This window comes from Vanessa tameamea, chromosome 22 (genome assembly GCF_037043105.1).
Source record: "Vanessa tameamea isolate UH-Manoa-2023 chromosome 22, ilVanTame1 primary haplotype, whole genome shotgun sequence".
NCBI lineage: Eukaryota > Metazoa > Arthropoda > Insecta > Lepidoptera > Nymphalidae > Vanessa > Vanessa tameamea.
The window spans coordinates 7,088,605-7,107,822 of NC_087330.1; the positions used below are offsets into that span (position 1 = coordinate 7,088,605).

At 31.5% G+C, this 19,218-nt stretch overlaps 1 protein-coding gene across 2 annotated transcripts in view; it reads right to left on the reverse strand.

Moving 5' to 3' along the window:
• LOC113397652 (torso-like protein) overlaps positions 1–19,218 on the reverse strand; it is a 65,974-nt gene that overhangs the window by 3,312 nt on the left and 43,444 nt on the right. For both annotated transcript variants that reach the window (XM_026636073.2, XM_026636071.2), the window contains exons 2-5: positions 7,141–7,259; positions 3,311–3,535; positions 2,833–2,955; positions 1,572–1,746 (exon numbers count right to left, since the gene is read on the reverse strand). In XM_026636073.2, coding sequence (XP_026491858.1) covers positions 1,572–1,746; positions 2,833–2,955; positions 3,311–3,535; positions 7,141–7,241 — 624 coding nt within the window. In that variant the 5' untranslated portion in view covers positions 7,242–7,259. The remainder of the gene's footprint in view (positions 1–1,571; positions 1,747–2,832; positions 2,956–3,310; positions 3,536–7,140; positions 7,260–19,218) is intronic.

Consider the following 19,218-nt stretch of genomic DNA (forward strand, 5'->3'; position numbering starts at 1 on the left):
GAGTTTAGAATGAATCGTTTCTTGCCACCACGCAAGATATATCATACTAATAGCAAACAGAGGTGCACTCTATTCCGTTCATTGGATAATCTAAAGATATCAAGTGTAAATACTACCAACATCCTAACTCCTTGTTCTAATAAGAATTCCCTATATAACCGAACTTTTTAATAGCGTAATCGATTCGAAGGTTTCGAACTGATGAACTCGAAATCCGTAGATTTTTAATATATGAAATATGACATATCTATTGTGATTATAAATAATACAAATCCAGCAAAATTTCAAATGTTTTTATCTTTCTTATATATTCCTCAATATATAGGGAACTTCTGCGTTTGCTTATAAACACTATTACGTTGTTGAGCGCGTTGTGTTCCACGTGATTCTATCCGTTTATAAACGACTTAATCGTTATAGCATTTAAACCGCAATTTATAGTAGCTTAAGATAAAATACGAAATAGTTTTTTTTGGCACAAGCATGAGCTGTATCATCTTAAAAATAATATCATATATAATTAAAAAATTATATTCTCTCAATAAGGTTTATTCTCAAATGACAATTTTTGTATACAAATCCTAGCTATACACAGGAAATTGTTTTATCAAATAATTGCTTATCATTCTCTGTTCATTCTGTCTGGGTAGGTTCCACCTACACGTCTGTTATTCTACCGCCAAATATACACTCTTCATTTCGGTGTTGCTGTTTAAAGTCAGTGAGTCAGTGTAACAAGTGCAAAGGCTGTATGAGTAAGTCTATCTCTTACCTCATTACTACTAAACCACTGGACCGACAGTATAGAAACTTTATACATAGGTAGGTGATTAGAAAATATGGGATCAAAATAAAATATAAAATTGATGCAGATTGAGTCGCGAGGGTAAACTAGTAAGTCTTAAGGTGTCTATGGGCAGTGTTGACCAATAACGATTAGAGCCGAGATGGCCCAGTGGTTAGAACGCGTGCATCTTAACCGATGATTTCGGGTTCAAGCCCAGGCAGGCACCACTGAGTTTCCATGTGCTTAATTTGTGATTATAATTCATCTCGTGCTCGGCGGTGAAGGAAATCATCATGAGGAAACCTGCAGTTTGTGTGTAATTTCAACGATATTCTGCCACATGTGTATCCACCAACCCGCATTGGAGCGGCGTGGTGGAATATGCTCCATACCTTCTCCTCAAACGGAAGAGGAGGCCTTAGCCCAGCAGTGGGAAATTTACAGGCTGATTATGACCAATAACGACGACTTCGCTCTTTTGCCCATTTGCCTTCCATTAATAAAAACGTCTCAATGTTCCACTGCTGGTCAAAGACCTTTTTTCGTTTCCTCTTGAGGAGAAGACTTGGCAAATTTGGAACTTGGCCAAGTTAGCCAAATACGGTTTGGTGTACTAATAGAATTTTATTCGCCACATGTATGTTTCCTTCACCGCCGAGGATAACGCGAATTAAAACCACAAATCAATCACATAAAAACTTTAGATATCAAGCCTTAGGAATAACCAAAAAAATATTGCGAGTGTATTTTTATTAAAATGATATACTAGGTAACATAGTCTCACCTGATACAAGGAGTTACCCGTGATATATGACGCAATGTAGTGCGATCCATATTTCCTGATAAAGTCCGCTACGGACACCGTGTCTCCAATTTTAATCTCTTCTATAGCTTCGTTCACCACGTCCTCGACTACGATGTTTGGAGGTAGATCTTTGAGCTTAGCTGTTTCACGGAACCTGAAATTGAGAGAGGTATGATCAGTGTCCGATTAACCACGTAGCAAGAGTAGCAATTACTAAGCCTCCGCCCCCCCCGCGATACGGGGCCACGCATATTTTATCCCATTAAAAAGCCTAAGCGTATTTTTTTAAATAATTTGTGTAAAATCATCAATTTACAATTGTTAATTTCTTATTAAAATTATTCTAAATTGCCACGCATTCTCGTCTTTGAATTTTTTACTTTTCAGAGCCTGTCCTATAGTCTACTAGGCTATCCAAAACTATCAAAAAAATGTAACCCATAGATGGCGTTTAAACGTATTGAGTATTGGATTGCTTTTTTTACTATTTTATACTTAAGACCATACCAGATCAAGAACTTTGAAAGAATTTGCTACGGGCACCGCGCTTGCTTAAATCCCGCACTGGGTATGATAGGATTATTTTGAATTCAAATGTGTCTTTAGGTGCGATTATGGTAACACTATAGAGGCAGCTTTGATTTCAACGTATTAATTTTTATTTTTCATTAAAATGCAAAAAATTCTCGGTCAATACACAAGTTCTGTCATTTCAGTTAGCATTGATACTTTCTTTTAGAGTAAGTGGTGTTTTTATCATTATTGTATTATTATAATCATATTTATATCATTAATTTTGTATTATAAGTAAGGACGACAGTCACGTCATCACAAAAGATACTGCGACTTGCTAATGTTGAGAATTGAGAACAATGAATAGTTTTACGGTAATTATTGGTATTTAATTTCCATTCGGTAGTAGTAAGAAGGTTTGTAGAATAAGGCGCGTATTATTTCGTGCTATATTGTAATCGAGGACAGCTAATTAAATTAGTCAAACAATAAGGTTTTTTATTGAAACGAATTGACGTCGTAATATTTTCTAATTACGAAAAATCTGCTATGACAATTAAAAGTGATTTTTATGCTGTTAAAATTATTCCTAAAGCACAAAAACGTATTTAAAAAAAAATACGATTTCTTTCTGTAACTAACGGTTATAAAAAATATAAAATGTCATCAAAGCAATCATGATCATGTGGAAATAAAATTAGAGAAATGTTTCCACAATGTATATTACCTAGAAACCCTTACGAGGACGTAGCAATGGTCACCATTGATGAATGAAGAATTGATACCAAGATTACGGGCCATGATATCCGTGGGCCAGCCAGCGGTGAACGCTCGCCATGGACGCTCTAATCTGAAAGGATATTATTGAAATTTAATGTAAAATTCAATTAATCAACGCTTAAGTATAAATAAAGAACGTTCCTCATGTAAAGTATTGGAATATGCGTTTATTAAACAACGGCATATGACCGTTCTATTCTGAGATTAAGAACGTGTACTTTGTTTTTAAATATAATTTGGCTGACTTTTAGATGTCAAAGGAATCTTGCATCCATCTCTACATGGGTTCGAATTATGTTCAAACTTGACATCGCTATTGTAACAGTGAAACAAAAGTATCTAACTAACATTAAAACGACATCAAATAAGTATTTGAATGTTTGTTATTGAATTACAAAAAAATTGTGGACCGGGTGTTTTTTTACCTTTCAAAACTAAAATCCCTAAAATATGCTTGAAGTAGTTGCTTCAAGTTATCGCAAAATTCCATATGAAAGTCTCCATCGAACAGCGTCTTGGCTTGACGCGGTTTTGGCGCGACCACAAAGCGTTCCGTGTCCTGGAACACGCTGACGGTTGGCTCACGGAAAACCCACCCGTCCGTGTCATTCCGCGGAACCACCCGCATGCAAATACTGAGGTAGCCATATCTGAAAAATAACATATGTATATGTAATTGTTAGATATTATTAACTTTAAATTAACTATTTTTAGATGATTAAATTTGTATATTCAGTAGGTTAAAAAAAGTTACAGCCAGTAGTTATCCACTCCACACCCATTAAGGACAAGGGTTGGAGCTTACTTCACGCTGCTCTGTTAGGGGTTGGTAGATACAAAAAAAATAATGAAATTAGACAATAAGTAAAAATTTACACGAGCAAAGCACATTTGAATTCAGTGCAAATGCAAATGAAAAATCATTTAGGTAAAATAACATTGAATTTATTTATTTAAGTCCGGTATCATTAATCGACCCACGATTTCTTTACAATATTTTCCGTCATAGACGATAAACTCAAATAAAGCATACGAGAAACTCGCATTATTTAATAACAATTCAGATGTTTCATCTACCGGGCCTTCAATATCAATAACTACATGCTAAGTGCAGAGATTATTTTTTTTTATTTCCATAATTGTCTTTGGACCTATGTCATAGTGATTGCGATCTTGATAATATTTCCGATATATATGTTGTTTGGACGCGGCTTTATCTCTATTATTAGAAATCCATATTTTTCCACGTTGATAATTGTTTTATAAAAAATATTTGTGAAATATTACATCATAACAAAAACATTTGTTGCCGCTAGAAAAACATATAAGATATGGAATAACTTCTCGTATGTTTTTTTCTAAATATTTCCTGTATTATCGTTTAGTATGCAATAAAAAAATCCAATAGTTTTTAGGAAACATTTTCAATATAACGACTTAAATTCCAACAATATAACGTACTCAACATTTTGGAGTGATTTCTGGTCTCATTCTCGACGAGCTTAGGATTATTTTGTTTAAATACTTATAAACTGACTATAATGTATAAAATTACAATGATAAAAAAAATAACCCAAATGAGCCCTTAAATCTATTAGTAATAAGAGCGTGTTTCGATTGATTTTTAAACTAGTTTATTTCCAAAGTATATACAAACGAATATGGTAATAAAATAGTTGTTATGAAATATGAATACCTAGTATTGCATTGTTTGAATTACAATAACATTAAATAGTTTGTAGCTATTAGCCTTAAAAGGCATTAAGCTCTTTTTATAATTGGCGCTTAATCCGATTAAATTCCATGCACATATTGTTACAAATGCAATCCTTTTAAATGTTTCGGTCGCTTGTCCTAAACGCAGATTTAAAAAAAAAGTAGTTACTTTAACCCATCTTCATTATGACCTCAGCCTTTTTATCATCTATATTGTATTTTGTCGAATAATAAGCCTAATTTATAAATATTTTGATTACCCTGAGATTTCACGTACTATTTACGGAATAAATGAAGGTGAATTAAATTATATATATAGATCAACAAATACATGACAATATTATTATTAAACATAAATATGATCTTTGGCAAGTACTAGGAACTCATAAAAGTTGAGTAATTATCTCATTATGATTGCTGACAAAGAACTATAAAAATTCTCAGGTGCTCCTTTTTCGTTAGTAATGTGAATTAATCCTTCCTGAACGTTACGTTATAATAACTATAAATGAAATAATATATTTATGGGTTAATTAATTAGTTATTATACGTCATAATATTATTTTACAGGATTTTAATGGGTACTTTGTTTTTTTTGTCAAGATTTCTTCAACATCAATCTGGACTTAAAATGTGGGTAGTATTTACAGGGCGAAATGCGAATGTTTTTATGTGTGGACGTTTGTTACTCTTTCACGCAAACACTGCTGAATGGTTTTTAATGAAACTTTACAATAATATAGCTCAAATTGAAAAGATATTGTGTGAGTAATACCTGAGAACCAATATCTGAAGCGAACGAAGCAGCGGGCGAAAACTAGTTCTACTAATAAATTGTCAATTTATCGCAATAAAATCGAAACATATTCGTTGCGGTTCGGTCGAAGTTGGATCGTAGCCGATATTAATAGGTACAATTGGTCCATAGGTACGATTAAGCTAAAATTATTTTTTGTCAGGAATAGTCGAAGTTGGATTTGAATAAAATCTGAAACGTATTATTACCGTTATAAGTTAGTAGAATTTGCCCCCAGTACCTTGGAAAGCACATAAACTTGAACTCTTTAAGCTTTAAGGGCGTGCTGGACCACCCACCGGATTATGAGAGTATACTAGAAGGGATTAGAGATTGTATATACCTATGTTCAGTCTTATATTTCACAATTATAATATATCCGATGCTCGCTATTATCCGTTAAGTATGGCTGCAGTGAATTATATTGAATAAGAAATCACCAAACGACTAACTACAGTGATACAGCTGCATATAACAGGGATACCAATAGAGTAATGGACGCAGAGTTGAGCCGTTTGGCTATATTTTTACCCAATCCGAGTACAAATTTAACAGCATGAGGGATGAGAAGCCACACATCTGCACATGTGTAACATATGAACAGTCGAATGAAACATATAACGTAAGGCAAATACATCCTCGTATAATTGATTTTCTAAGTGACTAATATCTTCCCTTTTAAATTGTCGATTTAAATAAAGTGCACTCCAATGCGCTGAAATTTGGGTAAAGACGGGCCTGATGGGCAGTGTATTTGTGTAAAGTGATCAGAGCCGTCTCAAGCTATGCTGGGCTTGGGCACCCATGAATTTGGGGCCCTTTTGGTAGATATGTACTACCATGTACAAATAATTTGCTTATGGCCAGGCCTTGAGTATAGTTTCAAATAAACGGTGCGGTAATTTTCGTAAATTCGTAGGAACTTGATTGGTTGTACAATCTTATGGCTATTTTACTTATTTCTATTATGAAGAGCACGTCTTTCTACTTTTAATATCGATTATCGTCAATAGCCTTTTGATAAATATGTTAGGTATTTCTTACAAATATATCACTTTCGAAAATATCGAGCAGTCAACGTGAGCACAAACGTGTGAAGGAGATTGTTGGTTCTTCGGGGTCCACGCAGGATGAGGGCACGGGCAGGTGCCGTAAGTGTCCTATGGTAAAGACGGTAATGAAAGTGACGTCTTATTTTGTAAATATCACCTATAATATCCTGAATTATAGGTGGTAGAGCTCCAGATGTGACCAGTCATCTAATACATTATAATATATTATAATATGTTTGACGCAAAAATCACTAAATCATCTGGAAATAATAAAATCTCGAACTCTAAAATTTAGTGAGTTTCTTGCCGGTTCTACTCGGTACATTTTTCCGAGCTGGTAACTTTAGATTTAATATAATTCTGTAAGTGACGACTCAAAAGTGTTATTAAAAACCAAAAGTCTACTTGAATAAAGTATTTATTTTTAATTTTGTTTTAAATAATTTTGTTTTTAAAAAAATGTCATCAAAAATCCAACCAGATAGATACGATATTTTTGTTTAGTCATTACTTTAATTGTTCAAATTGTGGAAGAGAGGGGCAGTATGAAGCATTTGATCTCCTGAGCCCCCTGCTCAGAAACATAAAAAAGGCTGAAAGTGAGGATACCCCCATTATCATAGATTCCTGGACGATTCTTCTATGTTTATGTTTCGTTAATAGTAATAATTATATAGAACGAGACTCGTACCTCATAAATATGTTGATGGATTTGCCCACGCCCAGCTCCGAGTCGAGTGTGGCGGCGCGGCACAGTGCAACCGCCAGCAGGAGCACTGGCAACCGCACCATCACACCGACTCTAAACACCTGTAACAAACAACGCAATTTTTAAATATATCTTTGTATAAATTATATAAAAGTATTTTTTTTGCACACAGATACAAGGCGCTCCTTGTACTACACAATCAGTGTAACATACGCAATAAGGATATTAAAAATACTGTCTTTTTGTATCTTGCAGGTGAGCAGGTTTTTTTTTAAATTCTAATAATTGACATGAAAGAAAAAAATATTTATTTATAAGTAAATAGGAATTTATTGTATATTTTCACTTATTGTTACTTACTACATTTTGATATCAACCTGTTTTTTTGAGGACTAGCACACTTATATGGAATTTTTCGTTTCCATTTTCTGTAGAGTAATAAAAAATAGTAATGTAAATGTTTACAGTGATTAAATATATTACTAATTATGTAATTTTATACGCTTCCATCGATATGCAATTATGGAATAGGTTCAGTCAACATGTACATATGTGTATCCGAAAAAACGGCGATACATACAAATAAATAAAGTCAATTATTAAAATATAATTTTTATACGCAGGGCTGCAAACCATACGAACTGTTTAATTTAATAAAGTTATGGATTCTTTCGCATTATCATCTATTTTTGACTTTGACTTGACTTAGCTGGGGGCCCCTTGAATCCACGGGGCCCTGGGCTGAAGCCCAAAAAGCCATATGGTGGATCCGTATGGATATAAGTATATGTTTTTCTTATATCAATTACATTGACCTGACTTCAGCTATTTATTTTAGTATACAATATTAATTATCCTGAAACTTATTAAGTCATAAATTAAAAAAAAAACAAACAAAACATCGTTTGATGTTGTGTTATTCGATAAGGTTGATGATTAAAAGGTTTAACTTTTCTATTTCATTGACTTTGGTCACGATTGTTTATTGACCGCCGTGACGTTCAACTATCGATAGCATTTTATGCGATTTTTATATTTTTTAAATGGTACCATCGTCATGGTAACATACTTGACACAATTCAAGGGATTATGTAGAGTATTTAAAGTTGCATGATACTTCACACCTACTAACATATACGAAGGCAGCTTTTCGAATAGTAGTACAGTTTGTTTAAATTTAATAGTTTTTTTGTGCATATATATTATACCTACCTAGTAATATAGATCTATTCAATCACGAGGGCGGTCTCCTCCTCGTTAAATTGATTAATCTTTGATAAAATTAAATTAGCAAATATAATTTTGTATTTTTATTATTGCAATTTGTATTTTTTGACGAATTTAATCTTAATCGTTGCACGCACACCAAGATTTTGTCTTGTACACACACTCACTCACTCATTCTAATGCACGTCGATAGTAAAATTTAACGCAAAAATCGCGTGGAGGGGCGCGTCTACATGAATGAATATATATTATATTAGTAGTCAGGTTGCATTTAATATAATCTTGTTAAATGCCGATTAAGGGAGGACAGCAGCCAGGACGACCCCGGATGACCAAGATGCATCGTCGATCTGATGCGCGGTTCAAGATTATTTTCCTCCCAAGGAAATGTTCTGTCGAATGCATTGCAAAGATCTGATGTATTATCTCAAAACGATTCGGAAACCCCTTCGAGCTCGATCAACGGTGTGGTTTTAGAGGGTAAGAATCCGTCTTCCTCTCCCAGGATGCCCTTTACTCTTTGCAGGTAGGTAATCGAAAAACCGAATCACTTTCATTTTTATGAAAGGTTTCTCCTAATTGTTTACGCGTCGACGTTATCCTATCAAATTCTCGTACCTTAACGTGTAACTTAAATTTTATAGTTTAATATTTTTATAGTGGCAACATCGTTTTTTTTATGTATTCTACCGTAACCGTAAAATATCCCGCTGAGTTTCTTTCGCCGGTTCTTCTCAGGTCCGAGGTGCTAAATTCCGAACCGGTGGTAGATTTTTGACAATCAATAAGCAAGTGTAAACACTTCTATATTGAATAAAGATTTTTGATTTTGATTTTGTAACGTAAATTTGGCGCAATCGACTTGCGGTTGTACCGTGTAATTTCAAAGTAAAGTAATACTTCAAAATACCCACTACGTTGGTCTGTCTTGCTATTATTGAATTTACAAATACTGTTAACATTTTTCTTACCTCGTAATTGTATAGCTTATCCAGAATACCTCTAAGTAGGTATGTGGTGTCTAGATCGCGAGGTGTATCATTGTTACAAATAAGAATAGAATTTATTAAGTTTTATTAAGTTTCACTTTTAGAAATTTAGGGATCCTGATGAGCACATAATTTTGTAAATAAAAGTTGCATACATTTCAAAACTGCAACTGAAAGTAATGTAATAAGAACAATTAATTTTTAGACTTGCTTAGTATTAAATTTAACAAAATTGAATATGGAATGTAAAGTTTGAGATTGTTTAATCTTTCGATCGCTAGATGGCGTTGCATATACATTGAATCTCTAGGTTGGATTATTTAATATTTTTTTTATTGATTAAATTGTCTTAGGTATTACCAAAACTTATTGTGGTCAATAAAGTGTACGTAATGTTTTCTTGACTTGAAAAATATTTTACTTAAAGAATGACCCAATAAAATAATGATTTGTCAGAGATTAGATGCAATAAAACACAAATTGTTCACACTTGTAACTAACCCTTGACCCGGTTCCCGCCGAATTAAAGCAATTGTATTCTACAAATTGCATTCAATCGTAATTCATTGAAGACGTCACGCCACTGTAAGCAAGCAACTTAAATAGATTTCTTGTTCGATTTATTTGGAATAGACTAATCGATTCTAATTAAGTTGCTGATTGATTTTTAATATTTCATAAGTACACTTTGGGCCAAATAAATACTGCTATATCTTAAATCTCTTCGTTTTGGTCATAGCACGCAACGAATTGTCTGTGTGTGTTAATTTTGTTACTCAATAATAGATGTCGTTAGTATATATGAAATATTTCATGAGATTTCGGAATAGATAAATGTGTTTGTTTAATCTGTTTCGTAGTTCGTGAGGACGAGATAATGAAATCTTAATTCGAATTATAGGTTAAATATATTTGTTTTGTTATTTAAGTTTCTTTTTTTAATAACTAAGCAGTTCCGCATATCAATACCAGATGTCGCTAGTTTATTCATTAAAATAACTACGTATTGTATATGCGATATACAATAACAAGTTTATCTTATTTAAGTTTATCTTATTATATATTTCAAACTATTTTCGAAATTACCTGTTTCTTTATAGAAATATAAATATTTACTTATATTGAATGCCATTAAATGTATTTAATCAACGGAAAAGTTAAGATATTTATATTTCTTTTGGATCACCAAAGTTTCCACTAGTTTATTGGAGAGATCTTTTAATTTTATTTGGTATCTGATGACGTAAACGTTAGTTAAATCCCAGTCTTGCGAACATAATATTTACTTAGTATTTAACGAGTATTATAACCTATTCCAAGGAGTTAAGATAAACAAACCATAGATTTACATATTCTATATTTGCAATTCGCTAATAGTTTTGCTATATTATGCACTACTTGATTAATATATCATTATATGTTATACCTGCTACGCTTTAGTTATTTAATTTTAAATTTATTTCCGATGACAACATCGCCAAAATTCGAAACTTATTTATTTTTCGATAATACATAATAATTATAAATTATTCAAGTACTCGACCGATGTTTCGTAAATTCACTGTCACGAGTTGATTATTTTTTAATTCCTTAAGTTTAATTGGGAGGGAAAGGGCTGCTTTAATTAACTTTTTTAAACAAGACTGTCTTGAATGAACGAATTAATCAATTCATCATTTAGAGCCAGTGTCGCTCGGGATGATCTAAGGATTGTAATGACAAGCCATACATCCAAATCTGTTCAAGTATTAAGTTAAGGTGGAATAAACTCACATAGAGACATGAATCCTAAACACATAACACTCCTTTTTTAAATAGTCGAGTAAAAATGCATTCCATATGCATACAACCTGCACGTAATCATTCCGGAGCAATTATGATTTGAATGTACTAATTAATCGTGATACGCAGGCACTTGAATCCACTCTTGCAATGATGCAAGCCATCTAATGTTACCAAAATACATACGAGTGCTTCAACAATTAGTAACAACTTTATATAGTATGTTATGTTTATATGTGTTGTTTTTTTAAATAATAAAAAGGCGAAAGTTTGTATGAATGGATGTTTGTTACTCTTTCACGCAAAAACTACTGAATGGATTTTAATAAAACTTTGTTATCATATAGCGTGTACATCAATATAACACACACATATGTTTATAATTTATAAAGATTGTTTGTACCTGACAGCCAAAAATTTGTATTCAAATTTAAAAAAAATTACTTGTTCTTTTTTTTTTGGTGAGTTTTATGTCGAGGACATTACGAAGGAAACTTCAAGCTTCAAAACAATGAATAATGATATAAGAAATCACTTGCACACTATTTGTTCCGGATTAGGATTTCCTAAACCGTTGAGTTATTATGATACGATAATATTAGTATTATTCCTAATAATTACCTATATTTACACCGAGCGTCATTTGTTAAAATTATTTTTAAAACGATTTGAAAACATTTAAGTTAAGTATCTCTTGTCAAGTTAATACCCCTTGGGTAAATATTTTCTTGGGGGTATTTTTAACTTACTCTATAACAACAACGCCACGCATCTGTTGTACCGACAGCAAAACATATTATGTTCACTTTTTATATTAGTAAATTTATTACTATGTTTATGAAAATACAACCATTTTGAGTTGTTGTTTTTGAACAAAAATAAATTAATTATTAAATTTATAAAGTCGAGAATAATTGGATAAGATTTTGATTTCGATTCTCTGTGTGTAAATTTTTTTTTTACGATACTGTGCTTTTAGAATATTCTAATATATTTCAAAGAAATATTAACATATTAGACCATTTTAGTTTTGTATACACACATTTTCTATTCGTGTGTATGTAACTGAACTCCTAATCTATTTGGATGATTTTTTTGTGAGTATTTTAGTGGTGGACCCTGGATGTTTTAGTTTGCTCGCGGAGGTGGCGATGAGATCGCATCGAAGTAAAAAAAAAACGTGTTTCACCCGGACGATGTCTGGACCGGCAACTAGTATTAATAAAAAATTGAATCCTCAATTATTTTGCTTTGCTAAAGCGCTCATAATAATATCCTAAAGCGCTCGCATCATGAATACAATGTCTCGGAACAATTTTCGGGAATTTCTCCCTATGAACTGTATATTTATTTGTTTTCTTATTTTTAATTATAAAATTTAATCTTTTAATTATTAAGTTCTAAGTTATATTTCTGTGTTCAGTTATTCATTAGATAAAAAAAAAACATAAATAATTCTATTTACAAATATTAATAATTTGTAAAATAATTATAAACAACACTCTTTACGACGCTGCAATAAAATTAATGACCAATTTCAACTTCATCGTGTCAAGAGTTCAAGGAATAAAATTGTGAAGGTGTCGTTTGAAATTATATGATTATTTAGGTATGTGAAACATTGAAATTATAATAAAATGTCATATATCACGTTGCAAAATAACGTTGTAACGTCATATTCGTTCTAATGATTTTGACTACTACATATATTTATACATTATTAACATAAAGATAAATTTAAATGTATATCGTATAGCCACATATTAAAAGATATATGAACTCTAGCAGTTCTCCTGTATATACAGTAGAAGGACCCAAACTTGCAAACTTGAGAACATACATTAATTTTTCATGCTAAAACCTATCAAATTTATAAAATACTTCATTACAATCCTATGTCAATAACAGTTTGCCACGAATCAAAAGATTGGTTTGATTTAAAAAAAAGCAGCATAAAATAACTTTATTTGATGATAAAAATCAACTTGGTGGAAGATTATATATTTTAGATGTAACACGGTTGCTGTTATTCTGGAAACTTCTGAACATATTATATTGTGTTACGATAGATTAGGACAATTTTTATTATTTTTTATGATAAAAACAGTGTAATTTATAAAAGTATCATGTTTATTTTAATATTTCTGAACGATCGAATTCACATGTGTTTTTGTTATCATTTGTTGCCTGTTTATAAGTGGCGAGATTATTAATCCATGTCTATCGATATTTTTTTATAAACTTAGGATAACTTATGTAAGTCTTGTTAGATATATTTGTCGTTAGTTAGTATTTTTATTTAGAATAGAGGATACAAACCAACTTCACAATATGGACTAGTTGCAAGAACAGTATTAATATATAATAGTTCAAGGAATAAAATTATAATATAATATATAATTATAGTTGACAAATTATTAAATTCTTCTAAAACATAATTCTTCTGTATGTGTGTATGACACTTAATTACTCTTAAATTGCTGAACCAATTTTGATAATATTTTTGTAATTGTTTAACTGGTTGGGTAGTTTATATAGACCCGGTAGGTGGCGTTCAAAAAACGAATATCTTATTTCATCCGTACGAAGTCCGGACAGGCATCTTGTATTTTACAAACGATTTCGTTCTCATAAAGTGTGAATTGCGCCATCACTTACAAAATTGGTAATTAGTCACGTTTAGTTTCTGTTTCACTGGCACAGTCTTGTCTTCCGCAACGCCTCCAGAATCTAGATTAGTGAAACATTGACGTCTCAATGTTTTTATTATGAAATAGTCATTTTGTATTGTATGTTTGTAATATTAATGCCGCTCGGAAATCTTCGTGTTTCCGAATACAACCGATTACAAATTTCTACATCTATTCGATATTACATTTATTACCTTTGTCATTAAAACTCGAAACTCGCGGCAGAACACGTGACATCGTGAAAGTTTAAAAATTGAGATGCGAATTTGATTATTTTCTTCTGTATTAATAATTTCGTGCAGGTCTACGATAGACCCGATCGAAAACTATCTACAATTATAGACCGTTAAAAAATAATTATTTCTTAGTCGACAACATATATCAGCAAAATTCGTATAAACGAGATATTTCGATAATTAATCCATAAAATTCAATGAAATGACAGTTCAACTTCAAAAACGAGGCGGCCATGTTTGACGTTTACGGGTGCGTTCAGAATGTGCGTTCTAAATAATAATTTTATGCGTTACGGTAGACTCGATGGAAACTTATCCAAAATAAATTTTAGATCAAAGTTTATGACAAAGTACATGTTTTATGAAAAGTAATGAATAAACCTTTAGTTTTATTTATTTTACTCGAGCGAAGCCGGGTTTTCGTCTAGTAATAATAATTGATGCATGCATATCGTATCATATTAAGTCGGTTTTCAACACTTCACGATTGAAATATGAAATGATTTCATACGGAATAGTAATATAGTACTATGTCGTGATATAGTTACTGTTTTTTATATTTCCATATGATTAATATATACCTTCTATATTAAAAACAATCGATGAAAATATATTTGAACTTTTAGTTATGTTTTTTTATGTATTTTTTTTTTTATACAACTTTGTTTTGTCATCAGTACTTTACATCAATGTAATCGGCGCATTAGCGTTTACCTCCTAATTGAATCTCATGTAAACATGAGATGTTTTACTTGTTAAAATAACTACAAAGTTAAGTTAACCGACAAACGTTAACAAAACAGGTATAAATTACTCATCTAATTGATTTAAAAATAAAAGAAGCTGGTATTACATAATAAATAAAAATCTTTCTATTTAACGTAAACATTTTAGGTGTGAGGTACAAACCACTTACGATTAACATATTGTTTAAGCACAAATATAAAATATATGTAAATTAAAAAAACAAACAAAATCAGTATATGTATTATTCTGTATTGTAGTGTGAGCCCAAATAGAGATTTAATCTATTTAAATATTTAATGATGATTATTGAGAGAAATGGAACGAACTTTTTAGACACGCAAATTAAAAAAAAGACATACAATATAGAAGTACAAGCGGTCAAATCTTCAGTGCACGGCCGATTAATTACATAAAAAAAAAAAAAATACAAGCTCTAAGTTCAAAAATTGTGCTCGTATTGTTTTGTAAGTGTAATCAGTCTTCTTTTTCTCTTCCCAATTGCTTTTTTATTTTATAAACTGAAGTTAAATATCGCAATTCAATTAATTTTAAATCGTAATTTCATTGATTGTATACCAGAAGTTACAATATGTAATTAATAAATGTAACGTTAAGTCTCATTTTAAATGAAACACTTAATTGTCATCCGAAATAAATTCTTCAAAACGAACCCTATAATCAATGTTTGACAAAATAATTATATATAACATATATTATATACAAAAATATAAATAAACATTATATTCGTATTATCACGTGTAACTTTGTAAACATAAAATGTAACATAAATAATTAAATAGTCAATTACAAATTCATTTAATTTATGCTTCACAGACATAATTGAGTTGATTGAATAACAGAAATACATAAGTAATTACGTAATATAATTATGTACATATGTATGTGTTTATATACTAGTTATTAAATAGGGTTCATGGTCGTTAGAATTGTAGTACCGTTCTTTGCATATATCTTTATAAATATTTTTGATCAATCTTAATAATATTATAGATATTAAAGTTCAAAATGAATGGATTTTTGTTACAAAATCACGCTAGAATGGCTGAACGGATCTGAATGAAATTTCGGATAAGTTATAGGAAACCGGAACAGTAAATCGGTTACTTTTTATCTCAGGAATTTTACCTAACATCTATTAATTTTTTATTTGTTTATTCTTTATTGTACACGGTGTGGAGTATGCAACAAGTGAAATATAAAGAATGCAAAGGCATGCCTTATCTCTTATAGCGATCTCTTCCAGGCGACCTCTATTAAAAGGTCAAGGGAAGGGAAATACCGAGCATTGTGTGCACTAACAATTATCTTTTAATAATATAAAATTTAAACAACAAAATTTGAATATAATTCAACCACTCAAATTAAATTATTTACCAAATCGGTTCATAATTGACGGAGTTCTCCGATAACAATGTGAAAAAAGAATTGTGATGACTCTACAATTCCAATCCATAATCTTTGGTAGTGATTAAAGAATTTCATTCAGTTACCGCATGCTAACTTTGATTTATTTAGATACTAGCTACCCGCCCCGCTTCGCACGGGTAGAATAATATGGTAACCCTTTTTTTATGATATCGGCAGGCGGACGAGCGAATGAGCTACCGGATGGCAAGTGGCCACCACCGCCCATAGACAATGGTTTTGTAAGAAACATTAACCATTCCTTACATCACCAATGCGCCACCAACCTTGGGAACTAAGATGTTACGTCACTTGTGCCTGTAGTTACACTGGCCCTTCAAACCGGAACACAACAATATTGAATACTGCTGTTTGGTGGTACCTACCTAGACGGGCTTGCACAAAGCCCTACCACCAAGTGACCCATTAAAAGTTTACAAAAATCGTAATCGTTTACGCTCTTTTTAATTGAATTTTTCTTAAACAATCATCATCATATTAACATGCACTTATGCCTCGTCGCGGTGGGGGGACTTTGTTTTATAATATGTAGTCATAGAAGAATAATAAGCTTATTAATTCTTTAATATTAATGACGTCATATAAATTTACTTTGAGTTGTTTTAAATATCAACTTTATGTATTTGGGTCAGACCTTTTAATCCTTACCTCGATAATACCTTGACAATAGATATGTTCTGTTTTCCCAGTAAACTTATTTTAAATAATTCAATTGATACGCATATTTTTTTATTAACATATTGCGCTTAGATTTTTTTTTTAAATTTAAGGTGAATGTGGGCATAAGTGCTAAATGATGGTAAGTGGTCACCACCACCCATAGACTTAGATAGCCTTATATTCCCAATGCGACTCAACGCTTCCTTACAACGCCAATGTGCCACCAACTTTGGGAACTACGATGTAAGGTCGATTGTGCCTGTTCACTCTGGTTCACTCAACCTTCAAACTCAACTTAACAACACTTACATATTAAGTATTGCTATTTAATCTGACGAGTCGGTGGTACCAACCCAGACGAGCTTGCACAAAGACCTACCACCTAGTAAACTAATTTTGACAACACGCTATGACTTAAGGCTACGTAAAATAAATATATTTAAATGATTATACGCACAGACAGCTCTGTTACGGTTTTATTATATGTATAGATGAGTCAGTTCCTATGTAGAGGTGAATGTCTTAATGAAATGCGGCAGAACCTGACTATAATTTGCAATTATATTAATGTCAATGCGAGAATAGATGATTGCTTTGAGGACTATAGAATTCGAATTGGCAACAGGTGTGTCGTAAGCATTATAGTGCTTTTTTGCATTTGATATCTTATATGGGCTTAGGTTGAATGTTGGAAATTTAATTGAAAATAATAATAATATGCTTTATTCATAAAAAAATGATTTACAGATAAAAATGAGTTCCCTGGTTCTTGTGATAAGCAAAAGTCTGTGCCACAACGAACCAGTGTGCTCTTCCATTACTTACTTCTTAAAGCTAAATTATACATATGAGAACTTATGCAAATTATACATAATGAAATAAAAACAATGAAGGATAAGGAGGATGAATGTGTATTTGTGTGTGTGTGTATGTAAATGTGTATGTTGGTTGTAAGTTTGATGTTTGTTGGGTATGTATATATATATGTTTGCGTATAAATTGTACGAGACGTGCATACGTGTAAGAGCTCCTAAAGCCATAAGGGGGGTACCCCTTATGGCTTTAGGAGCTCTTCAGTTTTTGGTAGTCTAGCGAGGACAGTCACTTGAGAACAATCACTTTTAATTCTTTAAGGGATAGAGAGTAGAAGTTTAATAATTGAATAATCTCAGACAGATTTTTTACCCGTGATATGTATTTATGTAACCATAATTATATTTTGTAAAGTGTTTAAGATTACAATTCTTAATAGTAAAAGTATTTTATCTTAATATATTGTTTACTGTAAAATATTCGGTACAAAACTTGCTCATACGTTTGGTGTACTGACAAACTATGTAGACACTGTCTAATCAAAGACATTTAGATGTTCCCATATATTAGGAATATCATTAGTTCATTATATTCCTACCATATTTATTTAAGATATACGTAAACAATAATATGTACGAAATACAATTAATTATAAAAAGTGTTGATTTGTTAGAATGGGGATCAATTCTACGAATTTATCACGATTACGATACGTCTCCGATTACTATCCCGATAGGGATCCGAACAGCAATTTTAACAGTTACGATGTTTAAATGTTACCTTATTATTACTAAACCAATCAACTGATCGATTTAATTTCCTATAGTGGTGCCCTAGGATCTAGACAAGCTTAAGAAAATTCATCACGAAAATTGCAGATGTTAAGGTTGAAAAAACATGGACACTAACGGATAGGTCATATGAGGAAAACTAATTTAGAAAAATAGATCTAAAAAGCTATGGAAAAGTATGCGAGAAACGAAACAAGTTCCACGAGCATTTTTCCTATCATTTCTTTGTAGAAAGGAAAGATCGATAGAAATAAAGATCTAAGGATGATCTGCTATGAGGTTGAGGAAAAAATAGTTCGAGACAATAAAAAAAACAGAGGGACACAGAGACTTATTTCCAATCACCTATTTAGGTCAGCTCCCTGATAAAAATAGTTGAGGTAAAGGTTATATAAAAAATATATATCTAATATAAGATCAGAAGAATAAAAACTATTTTAATTTTATTTAAATCAAGAAACATAATTATATAATAAAATAAATTACAATAACATAAAAATGAATTAAGCTTTGTTATTAATATTAAGGCAGACAAAAAAACGTATTATCCCCAAAGATTTTGATTAGTTTTAAAAAGATTAAATTGATAAATTATGTTTATTTCTGAACGAAACAATGCCACGGTTTTTATGACATTTCTCACGGGAAAGAAGTACACATAAATTGATATTTTTATTAA